The sequence below is a fragment of the Prionailurus viverrinus genome, chromosome B4 (assembly GCF_022837055.1).
Source record: "Prionailurus viverrinus isolate Anna chromosome B4, UM_Priviv_1.0, whole genome shotgun sequence".
In the NCBI taxonomy this organism is placed as follows: domain Eukaryota; kingdom Metazoa; phylum Chordata; class Mammalia; order Carnivora; family Felidae; genus Prionailurus; species Prionailurus viverrinus.
The window spans coordinates 59847856-59873751 of record NC_062567.1 but is presented as its reverse complement, the minus strand read 5'-3'; the positions used below and the strand labels follow the sequence as shown (position 1 = coordinate 59873751).

At 39.1% G+C, this 25896-nt stretch overlaps 1 protein-coding gene across 2 annotated transcripts in view; it reads left to right on the top strand.

The window, feature by feature from the left end:
- The window catches only part of TMTC1 (transmembrane O-mannosyltransferase targeting cadherins 1), a 278435-nt gene that overhangs the window by 3432 nt on the left and 249107 nt on the right, over positions 1-25896 (top strand). For both annotated transcript variants that reach the window (XM_047866166.1, XM_047866165.1), the window contains exon 2: positions 17472-17649. In XM_047866166.1, coding sequence (XP_047722122.1) covers positions 17472-17649 — 178 coding nt within the window. The remainder of the gene's footprint in view (positions 1-17471; positions 17650-25896) is intronic.

Below are 25896 nucleotides of genomic sequence, written 5' to 3'. Positions count from 1 at the left end.
AATCTGAAGCAGGACCCAGGCTCTGAGCTGTCAGCACAGAGCCCACACGGGGTTCGTACCCAAGAGATCATGCCCTAAGCCGAAGTCAGAGGCTTAGCTAACTGAGCCACCCAGGTGCCCCTATACCACTTTTTTTTTTAATCCATTCATCTGATGATGGCCAGCCAGATTGTGTCCATACCTTAGTTTTTATGAATAATGCTGCAGTGAACTTGGGAGTGCATATATCTCAAGATCATTATTTCAATTCTTTTAGATTTATAACCAGGGGTAGGATTGCTGGATTCTAAGATAAGTGTATTTTTAACTTTTTGAGGAATCTGTATACTGTTCTCCATAGGAACTACACCTTTTACATTCCCACCAGTAATGTACAGTGGTTCCAGTTACTCTACATCCTTGCTAACATTTGTTATCTTTTTTTTTCTTCATAAAATCCAACCTAGTTAATTGGTGTGAGTTAGGTGATAACTCACTGTGGTTTTGATTTGCATTTCCCTCATGATTACTGGTGTGAAGCATCTTTTCATGGACTTGTTGGCCATTTGTATATCTTGTTTTTAAAGTATAATTGACATGCAATGTCCTATTAGTAGTGATGTGATGTTTTTTATACATTATAAAATGGTCCTCACTATAAGTCTAGTTATCATCTGTCACTATACAAATTTATTACAATATGATTGACTAGATTCCCTAGGCTGTACATGAGATCTCCATGACATATTTATTTTATAACTGGAAGTTTGTACTTCTTAATCCCCTCCACCTATTTTACCTGCCCCCCAACCCCCAATCAAGCCAGCCCCCCTCTGGTAATCAATCATTTGTTTCCTGTATCTGTGAGTCTGTTTCTATTTTGTTCTCTTTTGTTTGTTTGATTGTTTTCTTTTTTAAATTTCACTTGTAAATGAAATCATGGTATTCATCTTTCTTTGCTTGACGTATTTCACTTAGGATAATACCTTCTAGGTCCATCCATGTTTTCACAAATGGCAAGATTTCATTCTTTTTTATGGCCGAGTCTTTTTTGGGGAAATGTCTTTTCAAGCCCTTTGCCCATTTTTTTTTCATCAGATTATTTGTTCATTTGTTTTGTTTTACCTTGAGTTGTATGAGTTTCTTATGTATTTGGGATATTAATAATATATTAGATACATGGTTTGCAAATATTTTCTCCTGTTCTGTGGGTTGCCTTTCTACTCTGTTGATTGCTTCCTTTGCTGTGCAGAGGTTTTTTAGTTTGATAGTCCCAGTTACCTAATTTCTTTTCATTGCCTTTACTGTTGGTGTCATATTTAAAAAATCATTTTTAAGCCTTAACATCATGAAGTTTTGCCCCTGTTTTTCTTCTGGGAGTTTTACAGTTTCAGGTCTTACATTAAAAATTTTAATACATTTCAAGTTGAATTTTGTCTATGATGTAAGATAAAGGTCCAGGCTTATTCTTTTGTATGCAGATATCCAGTTTTCCCAGGACCATTTGTTGGAGGGACTATCCTTTCCCCATTGTGTATACTTGGCCTTTATGTTGAAGATCCTTTGACCATATATGTGTAGGTTAATTTCTGGCCTCTCTATTCTTTTCCATTGGTTAGTATGTTTCTTTTTTTTGTTTTTAATTTTTTTTAATGTTTATTTATTTTTGAGACTGAGAGAGACAGAGCACGAATGGGGGAGGGGCAGAGAGAGAGGGAGACACAGAATCGGAAGCAGGCTTCAGGCTCTGAGCCATCAGCCCAGAGCCCGACGCGGGGCTCGAACTCATAGACCTTGAGATCGTGACCTGAGCTGAAGTCGGACGCTTAACCGACTGAGCCATCCAGGCGCCCCTAGTATGTTTCTTTTAATGCCAGTACTATACTGTTTTAATTACTGTAGCTTTGTAATATAGTTTGAAATTAGGAAGTGTGATGCTTCCAAGCTTTGTTCTTTCTCAAAATTGTCTTGTGTATATGGGGTCTTGTGCAGTTACAAATGAATTTTTTTTTTCTATTTCAGTAAAAAAAGCCACTAGGATATTATTGGAATACATTGGAATACATTGGCTATAGAATACACTGACTATGTACTACATTGGAATGTATGGAATACATTGGAATACATTGACTATAGATGGCTTTGAGTAGTATGGACTGTTTAACAGTATTAAGTCTTTTTATCTGTAAACATGAGACGTCTTTCTGTTTATTTGTGTCTTTAATTTCTTTCATTAGTGACTTAGGGTTTTAATTATACAAGTTTTTCATCTCTATTTTTAGTGCTATTTTATTCTTTTCGATGCTATTATAAATGGAATTGCTTTCTTAATTTTGGGTAGTTCATAATTATATAGAAATGCAGCTGATTTTTTTAACTGAAATATAGTTGATACAAATGCAGCTGATTTTTGTACATTGATTTGTGTCTTGCAACTTTACTGACTTTGAGTATTCTAACAGTTTTTTATTTTGGGGGGAATCTTTAGGGCTCTTTAATGCAAAGGATTGTGTCATCTGCACATATAGTTTTACTTTTTTTTTTTTCCAAATGTAAATGCCTTTTATTTCTTTTTCTTGTCTAATTGCTCTGGGTAGAGTCCTAAATAGAAATGCAGGAGTGGACATCCTTGTCTTGCTCTTGATCTTAGAGAAAAACCTTTCAGTTTTTCACTGTTGAGTATGATGTTAATTGTGGATTTTTTATATATGACCTTTATTATATTCAGGTAAATTCTTTCTAAACCTAGTTTTTGGGAATTTTTACCATGAAAGGGTGTTGAATTTTGTGAGATGTTTTTCTTGCATTTATAGACACGATCATGTAATTTAGCCTCCGTTTTGTTAATGTGGTAAATAACATTAGTTGAATTTTGCATGTTGAACTATTCTTGCATCCTAGGGATAAAACACATTTGGTTATGGTGCATGTTCCTTTTAATGTGCTGTTGAATTCAGTTTGCTAGTATTTTGTTTAAGACTTTCCCGTCTGTGTTTATCATGAAAGTTTGCCTGTGGTTTCATTTTCTTATAGTGTCTTTGCCTTAAAGACAAACAAACAAAACAAAACAAAACAAAACAAAACCTTTAATTTGGAGGGGCGCCTGGGTGGCTCAGTCATTTAAGTGTCCAACTTTGGCTCAGGTCATGATCTCACGGCTTGTGAGTTTGAGCCCCGCATCAGGCTCTGTGCTGACAGCTCAGAGCCTGGAGCCTGCTTTAGATTCTGTGTCTCCCTCTCTCTCTGCCCCTCCCCTGCTTGTGCTTGGTCTCTGTCTCTCAAAAATAAATAAATTAATTAAAAAAAAAACTTTTCATTTTGAGATAATTGTACATTCCCCAGTTGTAACTAATAATACAGAGATCTCTTATACCATTTATCCATTTTCCTCTAGGGTTAAGGTCTTGCATAATTATAGTATAATATCACAACCAGCAAACTGATATGGGTACAATCCACAGCTTTTATTTACTTTTTACCAAGCTTACATATACTCTTTTTTTATTTTTATTTTTGTTGAGTGTGTATTTAATTCTATGCAGTTTTGTCACATGCAGATTTCTAACATTACCACTAGTCAAGATACAGAACAGTTTCATCACAAGGATCCTTCCTGCTTCTTTATCATAATTATAAACACCTAATTCATAATAACCCCCTAATTCATAACACCCCACCCTACTTCATAATCACTACTAATTTGTTCTCCATGTCTATAATTTTGTCATTTTGAGAATGCTATTTGTGGAATCATTTAGTATGTAACTTGTTGAGGTTGGCCTTTTTTTTTGCACTTAGCATAATTCTCTGGAGTTTATTCAGATTGTTGCATATCAGCAGTTAATTCCTTCTATTGCTGAGTACTATTCCATTGTATAGATGTAGCACTGTTTACTTATTCACCTGTCGAAGGACATCTGGATTGTTTCCAGTTTTTGGCTGTTTCACAAATAAAACTGCTATAACATTCATTTACACATTTGTATGTGAACATAAATTTTATTTCTTTGGGATAAATGACCAGGATTGCAATTGCTGGGTCATATGGTGGTTGCATATTTAGTTTTTTAAGAAACTAACTGGTAGACTGTTGTCCAGACCTTGTCATACTGTGTATGAGTAATCCAGTTTACTTTGCCTCCTCATCCGCATTTGGCATTATCATTGTTTTTTTATTGTAGCCATTCTGATAGGTGTACAGTGATAATCTCATTGTGATTTTAATTTGCATTTCCCTAATGGCTCTCGGTGTTAAATATACTTTCACGTGCTTATTTGCCCTCTGTATATCCTCTTTTGAAAAATGTCTCTTCATGTCTTTCACCCATTTCCTAAGTGGATTTTTTTGTTGTTGTTGAATTTTGAGATCTCTTCATATATCGTAGGTACAAGTCCTTTGTCAGCCATGTGGTTGGCACATATTTCCTCCCATTCTGTAGCCTCTTTTCATCCTCTTCAGAGGGTCTTTCTCAGTCCAGAACTCAAACCTAGTTTCTATTAAAATAGTTTATTACCTTCGAATCATTGAATGAACCTTGTACATACTGAGAGCTGGAAATTACCTTAAGAATAAACAATAAATAAATATGTTAATTAATAAGTAAAGATGTGTAATGCTTGTTTCTATAAAGGTACTTGCATGTATAGAAAGATATTAATCACAGTTTTTCTCAAATAAGAAAGGAGCTGAATTTTGAGTGAGGAAATGGATGTTTAGAGGGTCTACTTTTACCAGTTTGCAGGACAGGGTATAAAGGAAAATGAAGGCAGTTTACCAAGATAGGGTGGCTTTGTACTGTGTCAGTTTAATGAAACTGGAACTTTGTTTCTTGGAAATTCCTTCCCTGTATTGCGCTAGGTTATAGTTGTACACAAATTTCTTCCAGATATGGAAAGTGAAAGTAAGACTGCCTATCCCAGTCAGAAGGCTCGTGTCAAGAGAGTCTTGTGGGTTATCACAGACAGGGTGGCTAACTCACTGCTGCTGTGTGACAGTGGCTAGGTCCCTGGCGCTTCCAGAACTTTCCAGACCGTGGTGCAAGTGCGAGTGCAGCTCTGTAGGGAAGAGTGCCAGCCTGTTTGCAAGCCACTCACATCATTAAAGTTGGAGCCTTCGAGGCGGTGAGAAGCAGAGGTACCTTGTAGTGCATCTTCCTGGCTTCCAGCTCTGTCTCCCTTTCCCCTACTTCAAGTCCCTCCTTCCTCCCTCCTGAATGCCTGCCCTGCCTGCCCTGCTGGCTTTTGACTTCTGTTACGGACACAAGTGGCAGCCTTGCATAGGCTATTTAGCCAGCTTCCACAATTGTGAAAGGTCAAATCTCTACAGTAAATCCCTTCTGCTGTATCCTTCCCTGTGGTTCCGCTTCTGCAGTCAAACTTTAACTGATACAAACGGTCATCTGTGTTCCCTGAAGTGAATTTAGAATTCTAATGAGTTTCTGTTTCTAGTCAAACCTTACATCGGTCTTTTCGTAAGATCATTTCCAAGGGCACACAGGAATATTTTTGGACCCTTGTAGAGCAGAATCAAAACATCTGTGAAAACTTAATCTGCAGCAGTAACCTTTTTTATTTTGCTTCTTTATCCTCCACTGGCCATGACCTGTTTTTAACTCTGGAATCAGGACATTAACCACGTTCAGTCACTTGGTAGACACTTAATTGACACAGAACCAAAACCCATGATGCCCATAACCTCCACCTTGAAATATGGCCCTGATTGATTTAAAAGGTGCTTAGCTTTTTAATTTTATTTCCTTTCTACCTCTTTCCTCTTGAGAAGAAGCTCCTGCTGGATTGCTAGCAATGCCATTCTGCATCAGGAAGGAAGGAGAAGCTTCCTTCAACAAGGAAGATCCAATGGTTTTCAGGTTAAAGATGGGGAAATGAAGGCAAATTAAAGGACCTTCAACTCTTGATTCTCTCTCCATGTTTAGGCTATTAGATCATAGTGTTCTACCAGTTTGCTATAAAGTTTTATTTTATTGAAGACTTCTGATGATATAAACCATAAGAGTGAAAGTGGGTGGTTTAAAATGTCAGAGTTAAAAAATAGAATATCTTAATATGTGCAGCTGTAAGGATTTGCAACATTTTAATGCTTGGATCTGGAGAGGGTTTTTTTTTTTTTTTTTTTTTTTTTTTTTTTTTTTTTTTTTTTTCAGCAGTTTGCATCTTTTAGTCACAGATGATACGCCAACCATGAAAATCAGCTCTAGCCTCTGTGCCCCAAAACTGAAAGAAATGGTGGAGTGTTCATTTTGGTTCTGTTTCTTTTGATTTGCCCTCTTTGGAATTCATTTTGAGATAGTCTGTCTATTGCAGCAAAACTCATAAGTTTGTGTTCTGAGTCTATGATAAATGGACAAATGGAGATTGTTTGACTAGATTGTCTAGGATGTTCAGTGATGGATATAGCCAAGGAAAAATATGATTGGATGCGATAGAGATTTTATAGAGAAAAATGAAAAAATGGCCTCTGAAAATTTCATGCCAACTAAGGTTTATCTTAGAAACCCCAAGAGGAGGGGGTTAAGATTGTTGCCTGCTAGCATATACTTTAGATGTAAGATAAGCTTTAGACTACAGTCTGGCAGTGTAAGAAGGATGGAAAATGAGAGGAATATATTTTCGAATTATGAGGGTTTTTGTAGGTGGATCTCTCAATGGGGGCTTGGAAACACTTTTTTTTTTTTAAATCAACAAATGTCTTTTCTATCTTCCTTTGGAGTTACATTCATGTTTTCCTTAAAATTTTCTTTAATTTCTTGTTTTTTGTTTTTTTTTTTTATTTGAGAGAGAGAGAGAGAGAGAGAGAGAGAGAGAGAGAGAGAGAGAGAGAATCCCAAGCAGGGTCCTGACATGGATGGGGCTCAATCCCAGGACCCTGGGATCATGACCTGATGCAAAATCATGAGTGGGATGCTTAACCAACTGAGCCACCTAGGCGTACGATGTTTTTCTTAACTTTGAATACATAGTTATCCTACTTAAAAGGATGGGGCAGGGTAAGGAATGCTTGGCCATGTGAGAGTAATGGCTCTGTTAGTTTTCCAAGTGATAAGAAATGGTTTCTGTTCTATGAGCCCCTGACCTCTACCATCTAGTCTATCAATCTGCAACTCATTCTAGAGTTCTTATGCCCTTTACAGGCCAAACCTGCTGCTGCTGCCTTTGCATTTTCTGAATTGCTTTCCCCAGACCTGTGCCCTCTTGCTCTCTCACCACTTTCAGTCCCTGTTCAAATGTCACTTCATCCTTTGCACTTTCCCTGGTTCCCCAATCCAAAATGGCAGACTCTCCTCCATAGTTCATCCTTACTCTCTCACTCTGTACCTTCCTTGCCTTAGTAGCCCTCATTGCTATCTGACAACATGGATTTATTGTTGGTTTTTATCTTCTCTCTTACTGTGTAAAGTCCGTGAGGTGTATCTTTAGCACCTGGAGCAGTGCTTGTCATACAAAGTCAGGGCTTCATAAATTACTGTTAAAAGAATGAGTTAATTAATAATTTATGTGAATGCTTGACTTCTTCAGGTTAATATTTAGGTAGGGCTACACCTTTATATATAGATGAAAAAGTCTGCTTGACTTATTTCTTGGTTTATTTACCTTTTGTCTTCCTCTGTCAAAGAGAAAAGTAGAGGCACATACAGATGGTTGCAGTGGGTCCTGCTTACTGGGCGGTTAAGGGGCAATTTTGATTCTGAGAGGGGCAACTGTGGCTCCCTGTTGTCACCTGCTGTGACTGTGACTCTGTAGAGAATGAGGATCTACAGCGCTTTGTGACCCACCATTCTCCTCTTGCGTGGCATATTGATGTGTGCTGGTTGCTGGATGCTTGCTATAGATTTGAAGACCGGACACAGCAGCTGTACCTTCTGAGGCAAACCCCAGAATTACACAGGGTTCTCTCCATACCCTACTGTCAGGGGACAAAAGCTCAGCCATGTCTGTGGCCTACAGTCTATAAAGAATGGCCATGTTTTTTCCAGCCAATGAGGTAGACATGAAATATTATTTCCGGTTGGATCAAATAGATTATAAGGCCCTGAAAATACTTTCTCAAGGGAACTATGATGGCTGTGACTTTCTGTCCCCAAGTATTACAGAATAAAGAATTTGTCTGGTCTTTATCCCAGGTTCCTGGGAGCTTCTAAACCCTTGGAATTTCCCGAGTGATGAGAGTGTCTCTGTTGTTCATGGTGGGCCTGAGACCACACTTCAGTTTATGTTAAGGAAGAGGTAACTCATGATGGGCCTCCAGATAGTTTCAGAACATCGGCTGGCTCTGCTGGAAAGACCAAGCATATGATTAGAGAGACGGGACTTTGAGCCACATACCAGCCCTACCTTCCAACTTCTGGGAAGGGAAAGGGGAGCTGGAGATTGAGTTCAGTCACATGATGAAGGATTGAATCAATCAGCCTAAGTAATAAAACCCCACTTAAAATTTTTTTTAAGTTTATTTATTTATTTTGAGGGAGAGAGTGAGCAGAGGAGAGGCAGAGAGAGAGGGAGAGAGAGGATCCCAAGCAGGTTCTGCATGTCAGCAGAGATGTGGGGCTTGATCTCACAAACTGTGAGATCATGACCTGAACTGAAATCAAGAGATGGATGCTTAACCAACTGAGCCACCCAGGTGCCCAGAAACCCAAATTAAAAACTTGACGTAGAAGCTTGGTTGAGTTTCCTTGATTGGTAATCATACATCATTGTGCTGAGAGGGTGATGTGTCCTGAAGGCATGGATGGTTTGTGTTTAGGACCCTCCCAGATCTACTCCATGGATCTTTTCTTTTGATTGATTTTGATTTGTATGCTTTATAATAAAACTGCAGTCGTAAGCTTAACACTTTATTAAATTCTGTGAGGCATTCCTGCAAATTCCTAACCTGAGAGAATTGTGGGAATCCCCTAATTTGTGGTCAGTTGGTCAGCAGTGCAGGTGGCCTGGGAACCATTGAACTTGGAGCTGGTGTCTGAAGTGAGTGGAGTCCGAAGCAGGACTTTTTCCTCACATAAACTCTGGGTAGTCACTGTCAGAACTGCACTGCACCCAGGAACTTTACCAAACACATACCTTTAAAAGAAAACAAATTTGCAGGAGCGCCTGGGTGGCTCAGTCGATAGAGTGTCCAACTCTTGATTTTGGCTCCCGTCATGATCCGAGGGTCCTGGGATTGAGCTCTGCATTAGGCTCCTCGATGAGCATGAAGCCAGCTCAAGATTCTCTGTCTCTCTCTTCCTCTGCTGCACACCCCCGCTCATGATCTCTCTCTCTAAAATAAAAAAATAGGGGCGCCTGGGTGGCTCAGTCGGTTAGGCGGCCGACTTCGGCTCAGGTCACGATCTCACAGTTCATGAGTTCGAGCCCCGCGTCGGGCTCTGTGCTGACGGCTCAGAGCCTGGAGCCTGTTTCAGATTCTGTGTCTCCCTCTCTCTGACCCTCCCCCGTTCATGCTCTGTCTCTCTCTGTCTCAAAAAAAAAAAACAAAACAAAAAAAAAAACGTTAAAATAAAAAAATAAAAATAAAACAAATTTGCTAAAAATTGACAACCCCATTATACTTATAACTGTACTTATATGATATTTGGTGTTGATCTTTTAATTTTTATTATTTGCTGACTCTCTTTATGAAGATTTTCTTCTGGGACTTGCTGCCTTCTAGATATGGTCACTGATCTTCCTTTCCTCAATTTTCCCACCCTTTCTTTGATGCTATTGCTACTCTGAGCACTTATGAGACAATAGTGACAATAACTTCCCCTTGCATGGGGTGTGGGCTCCTCCTGACAAGCCCCTCCTCCCCTGTTCCCTCCCTATGGCTTCCTCATAGCCAGGTGAGGATGTGATGCCTTGAGCACAAACCAAAACCATGAATTTTATTTTTGTCTCAGAGCACCAATCTCCCCTTTGCACTGTTGTTTGCATTGGTGCTTGTGAATCACATCCTTTGGTTCTTTGATACATTAAGTGATGATGATTTGCTGATTTATTCTTGATACTAGAGGGAATGCAGAAGAAGAGCAACCAGAATGATTAAGGGCCAAAGGGATTCGCCTTGGAGGAAAACGAGAAAAAACAGATGTTGTTATTTATTGGTTGAATGATCTAAGGAGACTATGGAAACCACTTACAAGCATTTGAGAGCTGGGAGGATGGCAGGAGAAGGGGAAGAAGAAAAATGGATGGGAATAGAGGAAGACAGGAGAATATACCGTATGTTCAGTATTGGGCTGTGGGAACTCACAAGGCAAGTGTTGGAGAACCCATTATTGGATAGCAGAAACAGATTGTAAAGGGGTAAATGTAATTTTTTCTTTCCCCTAGTTTGTAGCTCTTATTGGAAAAAAATGTAAACTGGATTCTCCTGGTAAGTGTGGCAAACATATGTAGCCTTCCTTTAAGCTTTGTGATGCATGACTCTCATTGTTCTGAGTATCACCTGTTTTGAATCACTGGGTTTCTTGGGACAGATTTCTGGGCCCCATTTCAGATTTACTGACTTAGAATATCTTGGGATGGGATAAGGGAATCAGCAATTGTAGCTAGCACGCCAGGGGATTCAGAATCCTGTGAACCACTGGGACTCAGTGGGAGCATATGTTTCATGAGGTTGAGATGCCAAATATTGCTGGTGTAATATACAAAAAGGAATCCCAAAGCTCATTGAGATAAGGATGTTGCAATGCACTTATCACATGCTGCCTGCCCACACCTTCCTCCCACCACTCTACTACATTTCCTGAGAGGGCCAGATGATTTTCCCTTCACTGAGGCACTGAGAAGTACATTAGCAGAGGAGCACCGACAACTTCGGGAAGCTCTGCGTGGACTCTTTTCTGTAGGCCAAGTGTGGTGTGGGAGATGCTGCCAGTGAGGTAGGCTTTCTGATTTCAGTAGGGGTGATGGGACCCTGGAGTACCAGATGCCAAGTGGCAATGCTTAGCTGCCACAGACAAGGTGAATGCTTTCACCATGATTGGCAGCAGGGATGCAGTAATAATCACAATGTTTTGACCCCCTGAGAGGGACCATTGGTGGTGACTAATCAGTCACATTGTCCCTAGGTATGAAGTAGATGGGCAGCCCTCTTAAATCTTGCTTCAGCTGTATACCACGAACACTCCAGGTTTTGGGCCCCAAACCAGACGTGAGCCATGACCTCTTCTGGAGGCTCCAGACCTCTGCTAGTTTGTTGAGATGGAGCTGTTTGATTGATGTGGAGTTGGGGTCCCCTGGAGGAAAGACCCTAGTATATTTCCTAGCAGAAGTCTCTTCCAGAAGATACAGCCTGTTTTTGTTTTCTTAAACCAGAAGTATTTTCCAAAGAAGAAAATCAAGAGTAAGGGGCTTTGTTTATCTAGAGCTCCAGGGTATGCAGGTGTGAGGAGAAGGAAGTGCGGCCAATGGCTTTCTTCTCCCCTTCCCACCCCTCCTTCCGTGACTTCTTGGTGCCAAACTGTGTGACCCTGTAACCTTTTCTGGGGACAGGTGCTCTCTGATTTCTGTGAGCTCATCATGGCCCTACCTTTCTGGACAGTTTTACAAGGAGGCAGAGGAGCTCAGACAGAGGAGGGGTATTAGCATTCATATTTGCCAAAGTCTGGAAGGCTTTCGAGCAGTCCGACATGGCTGTTCAGACTTTTTCTGGAAAAAAAAAAAAAATCCTATTGGCCAGTTTAGCTTTAAATGAGAAATGAAGGCTAAATGAAATAAAATTAGAGATTCTTACTGTTGACTGGGAAAGATGATCTTTTCAACTTTCAACTTAAGGTGAGTTTATGTGCTCATTTGGTAAACTTTCATTTAGAATTAATTCACTGTGTGCTAAGTGAGATGGATACTATGAGGAAAAGAAATTAATGTTTTACAGTGTATGAAAAAATGCTTATAATATTTGAGGAATATAGTAAAAGAGTTTTAAAAAACTGATGTGTGCTATAATGGAGTCTGTTCGGGGTGACATAGAACCCTAGAGACTGTTCTTAGGTGGTATTTCAGGTGTGCTGTTTATCATGTTCCTGCATGGACATTTCTGGGTGTCCAAACACCAGTTCTAGTTTTAAATATTACTTCTTTGTTTTTGAGCTGAGGCCTATCTCATAGCAGTTGTTGTTTCGTATTGTGGTAAATTGTGCATACTTGTGCCCTCTGAATAGGCAACGTGTTTCCATGCGGCCATGTAGTACTTCAAGAGAAGCTGGAAATTTTTATATAAAATCGTCTGTTTTAAAAATGTCGGTGGGGCGCCTGGGTGGCTCAGTTGGTTGCGTGTCCAACTTCGGTTCAGGTCATGATCTCTCACGGTTTGTGGGTTTGAGCCCGGCGTTGGGCTCTGTGCTCACAGCTCAGAGCCTGGAGCCTGCTTCGGATTCTGTGTCTCCCTCTCTCTCTGCTCCTCCCCCACTCACGCTCTGTCTCTCTCTCTCAAAAATAAGTAAACATTAAAAAATTTTTTTCAAAAGATAAAAAATAAATAAAAATAAAAATGTTGGTAAATTCGGGGCCCCTGGGTGGCTCAGTCAGTTCAACGTCTGACTCTTGGTTTCAGCTCAGATCGTGATCTCAGGGTTGTGGGATGGAGACCTGCGTCAGGCTCTGTGCTGGCCGTGGAGCCTCCTTAAGATTCTGTCCCCCTCTACCACTTGCTTGTGTGCACTCTGTTTCTCTCAAAAAAAAAAAAAAAGTGGTAAATTAAAGAAAGAAAGAAAAGGTATACACATGAAACAAAATAATTTGCAGACTTAAACTTGGCCCTTAGTCTAATTGCAACATTGTTATTGGATCTTAGTTTCCACTCAGAGAGGTACTTGAGTAAGTGCATTGCTTAAATATTTCATCATTCATTCATTTGTGTATCCATCCACGTATCCACTTAATTTTGACAACTGTGAACCAGGCAGTATGTTAGATACTAGGGATACAGCCATAATATGGCAAAGATCATTTCCCTTGAAGGATTTGGTGTCATTTCTGTCATCTTTCTTTAGGCTGAGCATCCTCCATTTCCTCAAGCCTACCTTCCTGAGACATCACTTTGAGACTCCCCATCCTTCAGCATCCTGGAGCTCTCCTGTGAAGATGCTCCAGGGTTTAAGTAGCGCTCAGAGAGGCTGCTGCCCCACATTGGATACCACCTACCTTCACTGTCCCGCATGCAGACAGAATGTCTCCCTCTTTCCTATCTCTCTGCACCTGGTAGGTTCTCCCCTTGCTAGATTTCTTTCACTGCTAATTATCTATTTAGTGTCTCTCTTTCTCTGGTAGCAGATGCCATGTCTTCTCCTTGTGTCTCTGGGCCCTACATCACACCTGACATGTAGTAGGTACTCAATAAATATCTGTTAGAGTGAATGGAAATGAAAATTAGTTGGACTTATGCAGAACCCTGTCTGTGGTTTGGTCTGTTTTGATAGCCAGGACATAATAACTCTGAGTTTAGAGTAAACTAACAGCTCTTGGACAATGCTATGTGAGTAGTTTTAGTCTAGATTGCAAGTATTTTGTTCCCTTTTATGTCCAAATGTGGATTTTGCTCTTACCCATATTCTGTGTAATCCTGTAAGAATTAACTAACAATATCAGGCATTTAAACCCTTTGCCAATCTTAGTCTCCCAGAACAGTGACCCTCCTTCCCAGATACAGGCTTTCTGGCAAGCTTCTTGGTTAGCATACACTACAGATCTAGCTAAGTCCTTGATAGAAATATGGGACAGACCAGAGATAACCTCAGAGTCTTGTGACTTACACTGAAGGTCTACATCTAAGGAGACATTGATTATTATTCACTACTCTTTGTGTTTGCTACAAATCCTTCTTCTTATATCTTGTGCACAAGGTGATTGTGAAAGATTTTGATAAATGCCTTTGTTAAAATAAAGATAGGATGTGTCTGTCACATTCCCTGCCCTATTAAAATGTGAGGTTCATCAGTTGAACCCCCTTTTTGTGAACCCGTATTGGATCCTAGGATCAGAGATTCTTTTTCCAGTGCTCACAAATAACATTTTGTTATTATTTCATCTCAAGATCACTTGTTTATAGTTTGGGGAGTTCACTCTCTATCTTTTTAGATACTTGGGAACTTCTCCTAACTTTAGATTCTCAGTAATTTCTTAAAGCTTAGATTTGCCAGTAACTGGTACCATGTGAGAGGCTTTCAGTTACTTTAGCACTGCGGTGGATCCCCATTCAGTAATTTATTTTTCTATTTTGGGGTCTAAATGAATTCGCTTAAAACACCAAGCATTTTTTTCCTAACCAGTTTCCAGGAATAATAATACGATGGTAGCTATACTTGTGGTAAACATAATAGCATGTGTATAAACGTGTCAAATCACTAAGTTGTACACTTGAAACTAATGTAATATTGTGTGTCAACTATACTCAGATTAAAAAAAATCCTCCCCCCAAAAATCAGGGATTTGGCTTATTAGATGTCTTGCCTTCTCTCTATTGTCATCTTATGATTATCACAGTATGATGCATCCTTGTATACTAAAAAGAAAAGTCCTGTTTCTTCTTCTGCTTGTAGTCCATACTTCTGACACCAGATATGTAGGGCTTTTTTTTCCACAGTGATCAATTCTCAGTGTCCTACAGTATGTGGATATCCTGCAATTCAATGTAATTCTGCCACTGTTTGTCTGGAGTTAGCATTAGATCCCCCAGGTTAAGGGCTCATTTCCTTCCACAAGACTCACCCCATTTCAGATACCAGTTGCAAGTCGTGGGTCCCTAGATTGCCACACTTCTGTCTAACTTGGTTGTTAAATCAGTGTTCCCATGAGCCCCTCCTCAGGTTCAATAATTTGCTATAATGGCTCACAGAACTCAAGCAGACACTTCCTTAATGTTTACTGGCTTATTATAGAATAAAGGATATAGATGAACAGCCAGATGAAGAGATGCTTAGGTGGGTTCTGGAGGGTCCCAAGCACAGGAGCTTCTGTCCCTGTGAAATTGAGGTGTACCACCTGCCCAGCTTGTGGATGTGCTCACTGATGTGGAAGTTCTCCAAAACCTCTAGCTCAGAGATTTTTATGGAGGCTTCATCAAGTAGGTATCACTGATAATTAACTCAATCTCTAGCCCTTCTCTAATCCCTGGGGTGGGGGAGGGGGAGGGGGAGAAAGGCTGGAAGTTCTAAGCTTCTAATCATAACTCGATCTTTCTGGTGACCAGCCCTCATCCAGAAGCCATCCAGGAGCCTACCAAGAGTCATGTTATTAGAGCAAAAGGTAATCCTATCACTTAGGAAGTTCCAAGGGATTTAGGAGCTCTGTGTCAGGAACCGGGGCCAAAGACCAAAAATTGGAACAAAAGATAGTCCTACTACCTTAATAACTTAAGAAATTACAAAGGTTTTACCATCTCTACCAGGAGTTGGGATGAAGACCAAAATGCATATTTATTATATTACAATGTCATATCTGTCTGTTTATATCTGTATCTGTATCTATCTATATCTATCTTTGAACACTTTTCAGGTTATTTCCTTATGGAAAATTCCTAGAAGTGGAATTTTTGATCAAAGGTTATGTACTTCTTTAAAAATATTTTTTTTTAATGTCTCTTACTTATTTTTGAGAGAGAGACAAAGTGCTAGTGGGGAATGGACAGAGAGAAAGGGAGACACAGAATCCAAAGCAGGCTCCAGGTTCCTAGCTGTCAGCACAGAGCCTCACATGGGGCTTGAACTCATGAACCATGATATCATGACCTGAGCCTTAGTCAGGCTTAACCCACTGAGCCACCCAGGCACCCCCAAAAGTTACGTACTTCTTAAAGCCTTTGCTATGTATTGACAAATTTGAGACCTTCCCAGTGGTTGTGAGATAGTTTGCCTGTTTAGTTTTTTTGCCGAGTGTGAATGAACTTTAAATGAATGGCTTAGTTGGTCTGGAAAGCTTAGCCTGATGAAAATCAGTCTCAGGAGGATGGGCTCTCTGGGAACTGCACCTAAGTTCTCCGAGGATAGGGACCTGGTCTTGCCCTTTCTCAAAGCTCCACCGTCTTAAGCTCTGATTTCCAACAGCTCTCTCACCATAGGTGGGTCCTCTTGAACTGGAATGGGATGCGATTCTTTCTCCTCTAGCTGTACCTGACCATTCCTCTTTCCCTCCATATGTTTCACGCTACATTCCTGTCTTAAGGACTCTGGGGTGTGTGCAGAGTAGTGGGTCCGCCAACATACAGCTGGCTTGAATCTTACCTCGGAGCCCTGAAGTTTGATTCCGCAAAACAGTTCATTTTTTCTAGGCTTAGTTAGGGCCATGATTACTTCAGTGGGAATGGAATTGGCGTCAATTAGTAACTATGACATTTATATTCATGTGTCCAAATAAAGCTTGAGATGCTTAAAATTCTGTTAAATTTGTGCATGAATCAAGTCAAGTATTTAGAATATGCATATGCCATCGCTGAAGTTGACTTTCTCATTCTTAATTGTTTTGGCAAAGAGGAGGTGTTTCTATAAGAGAAGCAGATCAAGGGCATGAGAATAAAGACATGGGATTACTGTTTCAGTAAAATAAGCAGGAATATAGACAACTACAGACAACCCCCCTTAGGGTATATATGCTCCCCCAAAAGAATCATGCCCTATACAACTATTTTTTTCTGTAACCCCACAGAGTCAATTGGGGACATTATGTCCTGTTATTAAATTTAAGGCAACCTTCAGAAGTGTCTCTGTTCTGCATTTCATAGTAAAGTATTTTTAAAGATGTTGAACAATAAATTTCCCTTCTTTTTGTGGCACTCTTTAGTTTCTTCATCATAATTTTAGAATTCAGATTTTGAGATCTGTGGGAATTTATGTTAGAAAACATTTAATACTGATTCTGAAATGCTATGCTTTTGCTCATCCTTTTAATTTCAGCTGCAGCTGGTAATAGTGTCTTTAGGTGCACTGAAGATCCCTTGTGGGGTGGTAATTAATGATCATTCCGGGTGCATAGTCTAGAAATTTGGTTCCTGGTGGGCATTCTGGGTGAGAGAACACGTTCATGCTTGATTTCTCCCAACTCTGACCACAGTCACAGTCTTGTGGCTTTTCTGTCTTCTCCAGGGGCTGCGGCTCTGACCCAGAGCACTGTGGACTTGCTTTTGAACCCTCAGCTCCTTGGGAAGAGCTGGTAGTGAAAGCAAGAGTCTCTCGGGGCTGTTTGCATTAGCCACGGAGTGAAGGAAAAACAGGTCCAGCACCTAGCTGCTTGTCTTCTCGGGCCACAGGGTTTTCTGAAATAATACTGTATTGCTTTTGCAATGACTTTTGCAGACAGGAAGATTCTGAGATAGGGAAAAAATGATACTCGTATATGTAGAGTAACCTGATGTTGGGAGTCATCCATTAAAAATAATTGATTGAACAACTTATCTTTTTTAAATGATCAGTTCCCTCTGCTTTCTCCACTCCCTTGTGCTTATGTTTTCTGTTTGTAGCTGATTCCATTTTTGTTTTTGTTTTTATCTTTTTTTACAGACTGAACGTATTTTTGACTGGTATGAACCCATTCTACTTTCATGCAGTGAATGTGATTTTGCACTGCCTAGTGACTCTTGTCCTGATGTACACCTGTGACAAAGCTGTCTTCAGGAATCGCAGACTTGCTTTTGCTACGGCGTTGCTGTTTGCTGTGCATCCTATCCACACGGAGGCAGTGAGTATCCCTGGAACTTAATGAAACAATGAACTAAAACAAAAAACAAAACAAAAAACAAAACAACAACAACAACAAAATGAGCCTTGCAAAACCATGGTAATTCAGTGCTCCACTAAAGTGTTTGTCTTTATGTATAAACCATTCTGCTTGACAACTTTTCTTTTTGAATGTTCAAATGGCCTTCAGAATTTAACTGCTTTTCTAAATAACCACTGTTGTTATTACATGTAGTAATAAATGGCCACAGTTTATTTGAATAAAATGTAAGTTCTAATGTGTTTTAAACAAACAGCACAGGGCATTTTGCAATACTTGTCCTGCCGAGGCATTGTTCTTGCTCTGCATTTGTATTTTACCTTTTCTCTCTGTGCTTTATATTTACAATATTTATGATGCTGAGCTGTGAGTAAGAGGAAAGACTAAAAAGTTAGACTGACATTCTTCAAGTTAGAAAGACAGACTTAAGGGAGGGATTTATAAATAGGTTTCTAAGTTCTTTCGTGTGAATTGTAGTTATTTGGTGGATGATGACAAATTTATTTAAAATATAGTTCAAATCTGTGGTCCTCTTTAAAATAGGGATTTAATCATGCACCCAGAAGGCATTATCAATTTACCTCATTTCACATCTCAGTAATACTTGGTTTATTTTAGTATAACTCAGTAACCACAGTTGGTTTATTTTATATGTATTGCTGGGGGCAGGTGAAGACTTTCTAAGGGGTATGTTTTAAAAGAATCATTTCCAGAGCCTCAGCTTGCATCTGGACACTTTCCTACAGTTTATCTGTCTCAGAACATGCCTGGGTCAAAGTGTCAAGTTGGTTCTTCTCTCTGTCATCCCCTTTCTTTAAAAAAAAAAAAAAGTTTATTTATTTATTTATTTTTGAGAGAAAGAGAGAGAGAGGGGTGGGGCAGAGAGAGAGGGAGAAGAATCCCAAGCTGGCTCCGCACCAGCAGTGCAGAGCCTGATGTGGGGCTCAAACTCACTAACTCCGAGATCGTGACCTGAGCTGAAATCAAGAGTTGGGTGCTCAACCAACTGAGCCACCCAGGCACCCCTTCCTCCTCTCCTTTCAATTGTCCTTCTCTCATTGAAAAATAAGAAGGACATTGAAGAGGGCACTTGTTGGGATGAGCACTGGCTGTTGTACATAAGCAATGAATCACAGGAATCTACCTCCAAAACCAAGAGCACACTGTATATACACTGTGTGTTAGCCAACTTGACAGTAAATTATATTTAAAAAAAGAAAAAGAAGAAGAAAAAAGAATGTCTCAAATACATCAGACTTTTACTATTCCCCAGGTATAGAAATCTCTGAGATACCTTACAAAGAAACAATTTGATATATTGGTGTCAGCAAAGCCTCCTTCAATGAAGGCATCATAGACCCGAAGATGGGCTTCATATCACGCTCTGTCTTACACATATTTCTTCGAAGAATACAGCATGGCATTAGAAGTAGGGTACGGTGGCCTGTGTTGATCTTCTGAATTCAGAAGTGAGATGGTTGTCATGGGAATGCATAATAATATGTTCATTTGAATTGACATAAGAAGTTTGATTTGGCCAATTGGTTTTATAATGAGGACTGGTTTTGCCAGTTAGGCTATATGTGATAGATATTTTCCACACACAGTATTGTAAATCTGTAAGCCCAAGATTTTGATACAAATCTATTTGGAGTGAGTGACAAAGAAAAAATGATTTTACACAAACAATTACATTACTTAAGGTAAATTTCCCTGCCGTTCCTTGAGTGCCTCTCAAAAGGTGCCTCTAAGTGGAAGATTATGCTATAACTGTTATTAAGAAGTGTATTTTTATATCTAAGAGCTACTTATCATTTTTTCTAATTTGTGATGTATTAAAAAATTATGTATTAACACTAAGTGGAATAATAATATAAAATTGAAAATTTAACAGTTATCACAAGGACGTTTACAATAAATTTAAATGTATAAGTATTTTTATTACAGGGAGGAGATGGTAAGTAGAATATTTTTAAGCATAACTATTTAATACATTAAGAAACAATGCTGAGGAGGAAATAAAATAGAAGTAAGAGTTCAAGGGGAAATGGGTGTGAAATATCCATCATTTAATGAAGAGCCTGTTCATGTTTGTGTAAATGGAAAACAATGAGCTTCTAACTGCTGTGGTACATTCCAGATTCCATTTGGTACATTTAAAACAGTAATATTATGGCCTTATTTTGAAATGTCAGTATTTACAATGCATAGGAAATTAGATCCTTGCAGGTATTTAAAATTATGATGAAAAATTTTAGATATGAATTTTAAAAGATGAGAGAGATACCTAAGTTTTTAATATTCTTTTTGGATGTCATATGAAGAGAAATAATCAAAGACTATTACTCCTAGCCATATAGAATATATGACACCAGGTCAAAGTACAGTTGAAAATATGTGTGTGGAGCATCTTGGGGAACATTTTTTCAGGAAAGAATAAATGAATAGGACAATAACAGTCTTAATTCTATGCTTGCAAAGAGGGAGAGCAGGTAACCTTGGACAGTGAGATCATGAGCTGGTAGAGTTAGGTCGAATTCTAAGAAAAAAAATCCTGTTAGCAAAGTGACCTTTAAAAAAAGGTTTCAGTAAGGAGACACCTTGGGTGGCTCAGTCGGTTGAGCGTCCAGCTCTTGGTGTCCGCTCAGGTCGTGATCTCACAGTTTGTGAGTTCGAGCCCTGTATCAGGCTCTGCACTGATAGCATGGAGCCTGCTTGGGATTCTCTCTAGTCCTCTCTCTCTGCCCTCCTCCCTCTTCCTCCCCAAATCCTCCCCACCCCCGCTCATGCTCTCTCTTTCTCACAATAAATAGACTTAAAAAAATGAAAAGGTTTCAATAAGCTTTTGTACTAATAAAAAAAATCCATGATAACACAATTATAGGGACAAAGGAGTCTGAGAGCTGGACATTTAAGGAAAAAGTTTAAAGAAACTATTTGCATTCACAAGGAATGAGAGAAGTGTAGGAAGGAAGTGAAGGAAGTAAAGAAATTTGACTTACATAACAATCTATACTAGGAAGTAAAATCAAGACACTATTTCAGTTATAGGTAATAGTTTAGGTTTCTAAGGAAGAAGACAGAGAAATAGAAAAAAAGGTATTGTGTTGTGGAAGACTTAGTGACAAATTATTTTTAAAAAGGGAAAATAGGGGCGCCTGGGTGGTGCAGTCGGTTAAGCGTCCGACTTCAGCCAGGTCACGATCTCGCGGTCCGGGAGTTCGAGCCCCGCGTCAGGCTCTGGGCTGATGGCTCAGAGCCTGGAGCCTGTTTCCGATTCTGTGTCTCCCTCTCTCTCTGCCCCTCCCCCGTTCATGCTCTGTCTCTCTCTGTCCCAAAAATAAATAAATGTTGAAAAAAAAAATAAAAAAAAAAAAAAGGGAAAATAGATCACAGGGTGGCTGGAGAGGCAGTTAGAGGGATATATCTCCCTTTTGTTAAACAAGAACAAAAATGGGACCATAAGTAATCCCAGGAAGGATGGAGGATTTACATTTTTCGGGGAGGGGCTCAAAAATTTTTTTAATGTTTATTTTTGAGAGAGAGAGAGAGAGAGAGAGAGAGCGAGCAAGAGAGGGAGCAGGGGAGGGACACAGGGAGAGGGAGACACAGAACCTGAAGCAGGCTCCAGGCTCTGAGCTGTCAGCACAGAGCCCAGTGCCCCACAGGAGGAGGGGTTTAGTTTCAACATATTGGTCCGATCAAAGATTTGCTTCCTTAATTACATAAAACAGCATATAGTAAATGAATACTTGTTTGGTGCAAGCACTGTGCTAGATGCCAAGAGGGTATGTGGGTGGATAAGGGGTCCCTACCCATAATTTGTTCACAAGCTCCTAAAAAAGCCAAAGAACATACACATAAATACATACAAGACAAAACAATATGTTGTAATAAAAAAAATCATTTCCAATTTAAGTATGCAGGAACAAGTTCATTTATTTACTCAGTCTTTCAACAAATAGATTGCAGAGGGTATAGCACTGACCAAGGTATACGCAGACCTTTCTTCGTTGAAGGCCTGTGATTCTTGGAAGAGTTTTCTTTTATTGTCTCTCTCTCTCTCTTTTTTTTTTTTTTTTTTTTTTTTTTTTTTGAGAGACAGCAAGCAGGAGAGGGGCAGAGAATAAGGTTGAGAGAGAGAATCCCAAGCCCGCTTCATGCTGTCAGGTCAGAGCCCAATGTTTGGGCTCGATTCCATGAACCATAAGATTGTGACCTAAGCCTAAATCAAGAGGCAGACGCTTAACCGACTGAGCCACCCAGGTGGCCCAGAAGGGTTTCTGACAGTATATTTCTGGGGAAATCATGGGAAATTTGTATGTTTTTCTGAATCCTGAATCATGAGAAAAATAAGTAGAGAAATTGGGAAAATGGGGAATATCATTGTAATTCCCTTGTAGGAATAAAACTTAGCAATCATTATAGAAACATTATTGGTTGGAAGGAATGCACTTGACTTACGTCAAGTCAAAAGCAAGAGCAGGAAATGCTGATACATGGAGCTGAAGGTTAAGGTCAACATTTCCAGAACTGGGACAAGAGCATGTAGGAGAGAATTGGTAGTGATCTAATCAGTCATTCTGGCTTTCAGCTGTTGGATGTGTTAAGTGTGTGTTTCCTGTCCCTGTCTAACACTAATGGGACTCATTCTTGCAGATGGAACAATCAATAACTTGATACACATGCAATACTTTGTACAAATCCTATGAATGTTATTCTAAGAAATAACAAGTTTTGGGGACAAATTAAATTCTTAATTGGTAATTTCCACATGTGATTCTGTTAAGCTCACTAGGACCTAGATCTGAATGTTACATTGTTTCCATTCTACCCCTATGATGTTCACTCATTTTTTCCATTACTTGAGTATGTGTTACAGAGTTCAGTTCTCAAGTTACAGCTACCCTTTTGGTGATGAAAACCTGCAGCTTGAGGCAGAAGTACATGCTATCCATCTGCATGTATTTTTGGCTGGGTCCTTTGTATTTCCCAGCACCCTACAGTTCAGCCTACGTTGTCATAGAATCAAACCCAGGAGCTCCAACTTAGCATCCCAGTTTGCTTCCCATTGCCCATTCCTGTCCATTTTCATTTATTCCATGCTTTCATCCCTTTATGCTTTCCCTTCCAGAAACACCTGTGTTTTGAGACTGGTCTTTCCTCTGCCTGGAATGCTTCTGTGTTCCTTCCCTGGCCCAGGATTCACATTCCCCTGTCTTCAACTTACTGAGCCCTTCTTGCCTCTCCTTTAGATGTTAGTGTATAACACCAGCCTTTCCACGAAGCCTTCCCAGATTCTACAGTCAAAATTAATCTCTCCATTCTCTCATGGCAATGATTTCTCCTCTTTATGATACATGCAGTACCCTCTTTTGACTCCCAACCAGATGTTAAACTCCTTGAGGCAGGTTATATCCCTCCAGCTGGCACAGTACCTGACAAATAGGAGGCACTTGGAAAATGTTTGTTGAGTGGAATAAATCATGCAATTACTGAACATGATGCTACCGACTAATTGAATCACAGTGAAAGTGAATGGTTGGTCTTGACATATAGTAGTTGGTGTCAAGCACCTTGTTTTTAAGACATCTAACCCTCTTGCCCCAGAGACCCCAGCTCAACAGGGATATAGAGTAAGTGTTCAGTGAATGCTTGGTGGTTTGAAACTGGCCACAGAGTCTGTCACTGTTAGCATTAACATTTCAACAACCCCTCTGAGCTTCCGCTCCAAGGGACACTACATTCTTTATATCTGGGCACATCCAGCTGGCACATACTGCTGCTGCTGCTGCTGCTTCCCAGAAGCACTAACTGGCTGCAATTTGAGAAGTAGCCTTCAGGCTCCTTTAGCACATTAGTTATGCTTGCCTAGCTTGTGATTGCCTCATTCCAACTTGCTACACCCAATATCAGCTTGCACCTCTTGCTGTTGTGTGAGTTGGCCACATCAGTTGTGCTGTGGTGAGCGTCCCTCTGGGTCCAGATGTGTGGCTTTCTCCCAAGACTTTGTTGCTAGTGAGTTGGGCTCTCTGTTTAGTGTTCTAGAGGCCTCGCAGGTGTTGCTGAGCTCAATGCTCAGAGATGTGGTGGTGTAGACTGAGCAGATCTGGGCTCACAGTTAACCTGTGTGCAATTGTTGCTCTACAGACTGTAAGTCTGAGCTGGTTCTGACGCTGAGGTGACACCATATTGTCACTGTGTACCTCCTTTGTGTCATGCCATCTTCCTGATTTAGCATGCAAATGCCTTATAAAGGAATGGATCAATGAACAGTGTATAGTCCAGGCAGCCACATTAGCTAATAGCTTTTAACTCTGTACTGCTAGTGTAATTCTTTGGCTGTATCCAGTTTTCTCTTGGTGTACATTGGACTTGAATTTTTCTCAATATGTGACTTGCTGTCAATCCATATGCAGGTATATAACTAAATTACGTTCTATTTATATTCTTAACTAATATATTCATTTATCTAATGAAGTTTATATATATATACACTTTATATATATAAAGTATATATATATATACATACATATATATACATATATATATATATATGTAAACTCATTAATTATAACAGTAACGTGAGATGTGGGTGTTATACTCATTTTAAAGATAACAAAACCAAATCCCAGAAATTAAAGATAAACAAAATTGAGTCTCATTCAAATGGCAAGAGAAGGAGTCTGTATTCAAGCCTTGGATGGTCTAGTTCCATGCATGTGTCATTCCCTCTTCTTTATGAATGCAAAGTGTGCTCATTATATGAGAGTATTTATAGGTACATTTCCCAGAACTCTATTTTCCACTATTAATTATGGTTGACTCTCTAACACACTGTGGACTTCAGGTCCTCTGTGGTTTGGGTGATGCTGTTCTCTGTGCCTGAAATGTCAACCCTGTTCATTTCCCTTGTGAGCTCTGACTCATCTTTAAGATCCAGCTCATACGTGGCCTTTTTTGAAGCATTCTTTGAACCATCCTCCATTTTTTTCCTTTACAGTTTTGTTTCTTGGATTTCAAAAGAGTAAGAGAAATGCACACACATTTTAAGTAGTAATGAAATTATACAAAGATTTATAAAATGCTGTCTGTCCTCTACCCCTCTTCCATTTTAGTACCTTTCTAAAGTAACACATTAAAAAAAATAATTTTAAACCTCAAAAATACAGTGACCATATACTCTTTATCCAGACTCATCAATTTTTAACATTTTGCCACATTTGTTTTGTCATTCTTCCTCTCTTTCTCCCTTAATATATAAAAATATTATTTGTATTCTGAAGCATTTGAGAGTAGGTTGCGTAATTCATGCCTCTTTGCACCAGAATAATTTAGTTGTGTATTTCCTAAAACCAAGGTCATTAGTCATTCTCTTCAGTCTCCTTAAGTTTGGAGTAGTTACCAGTCTTCATTGTCTTTTTATAATATAACTCACAGCTTTAAATATAATTTAAAACATATTTAATGTGCATAATATAAAATGTTTATATGATGTTTATTATAACATTGCAGTTGATGTTATATAACATATATAAACATTGATATTATATCAAGTTATTATAATATATATAACACGTATACAAAGTATAACACATGATTTATATATATGTTAAAATTTATAATATATAAATAAAAATAGTATATATATTGTATGTAAATACATAAATATAGAAATATGTAAAAATATAAAGTATAGTATATAAGCTGTTAATACATAATATATGCACATGTAGTAGATTATGCAGGTATAATATACATACATGTATTATATAATAATATCATATATGTAATATAATACATTAGATTATAGGAGTTGTAACATAATAAATCATGATATGGTATAAATGAGAACATATTAAAATCCTGGAATTTTAATGTTACCAGATAATGTATAATTGTTGTATTTTATACTTTATTAATATAAAATATATTTATTTATGTATTTAATAGAACATTCCTCATCCTGGGTTTGTCTGATGTTTTCTCATGATTACATTCAGGTTATGCATCCTTGGCTGGAATTTGACAAAAGTGATATTGTGTCCTTCTCAGGGTATCATGTGCAGAGGCATGCCACATCCATTGGCCCTTTATTGGTGAAGTCAAGTTTGAACCTCCAGTTAAGGTGTAATGAATTTTCTCCATAGTGTAGTTATTCTTTTTACTTTTTCATTTAACAAGTAATTGATGAGGACATGCTTTGAA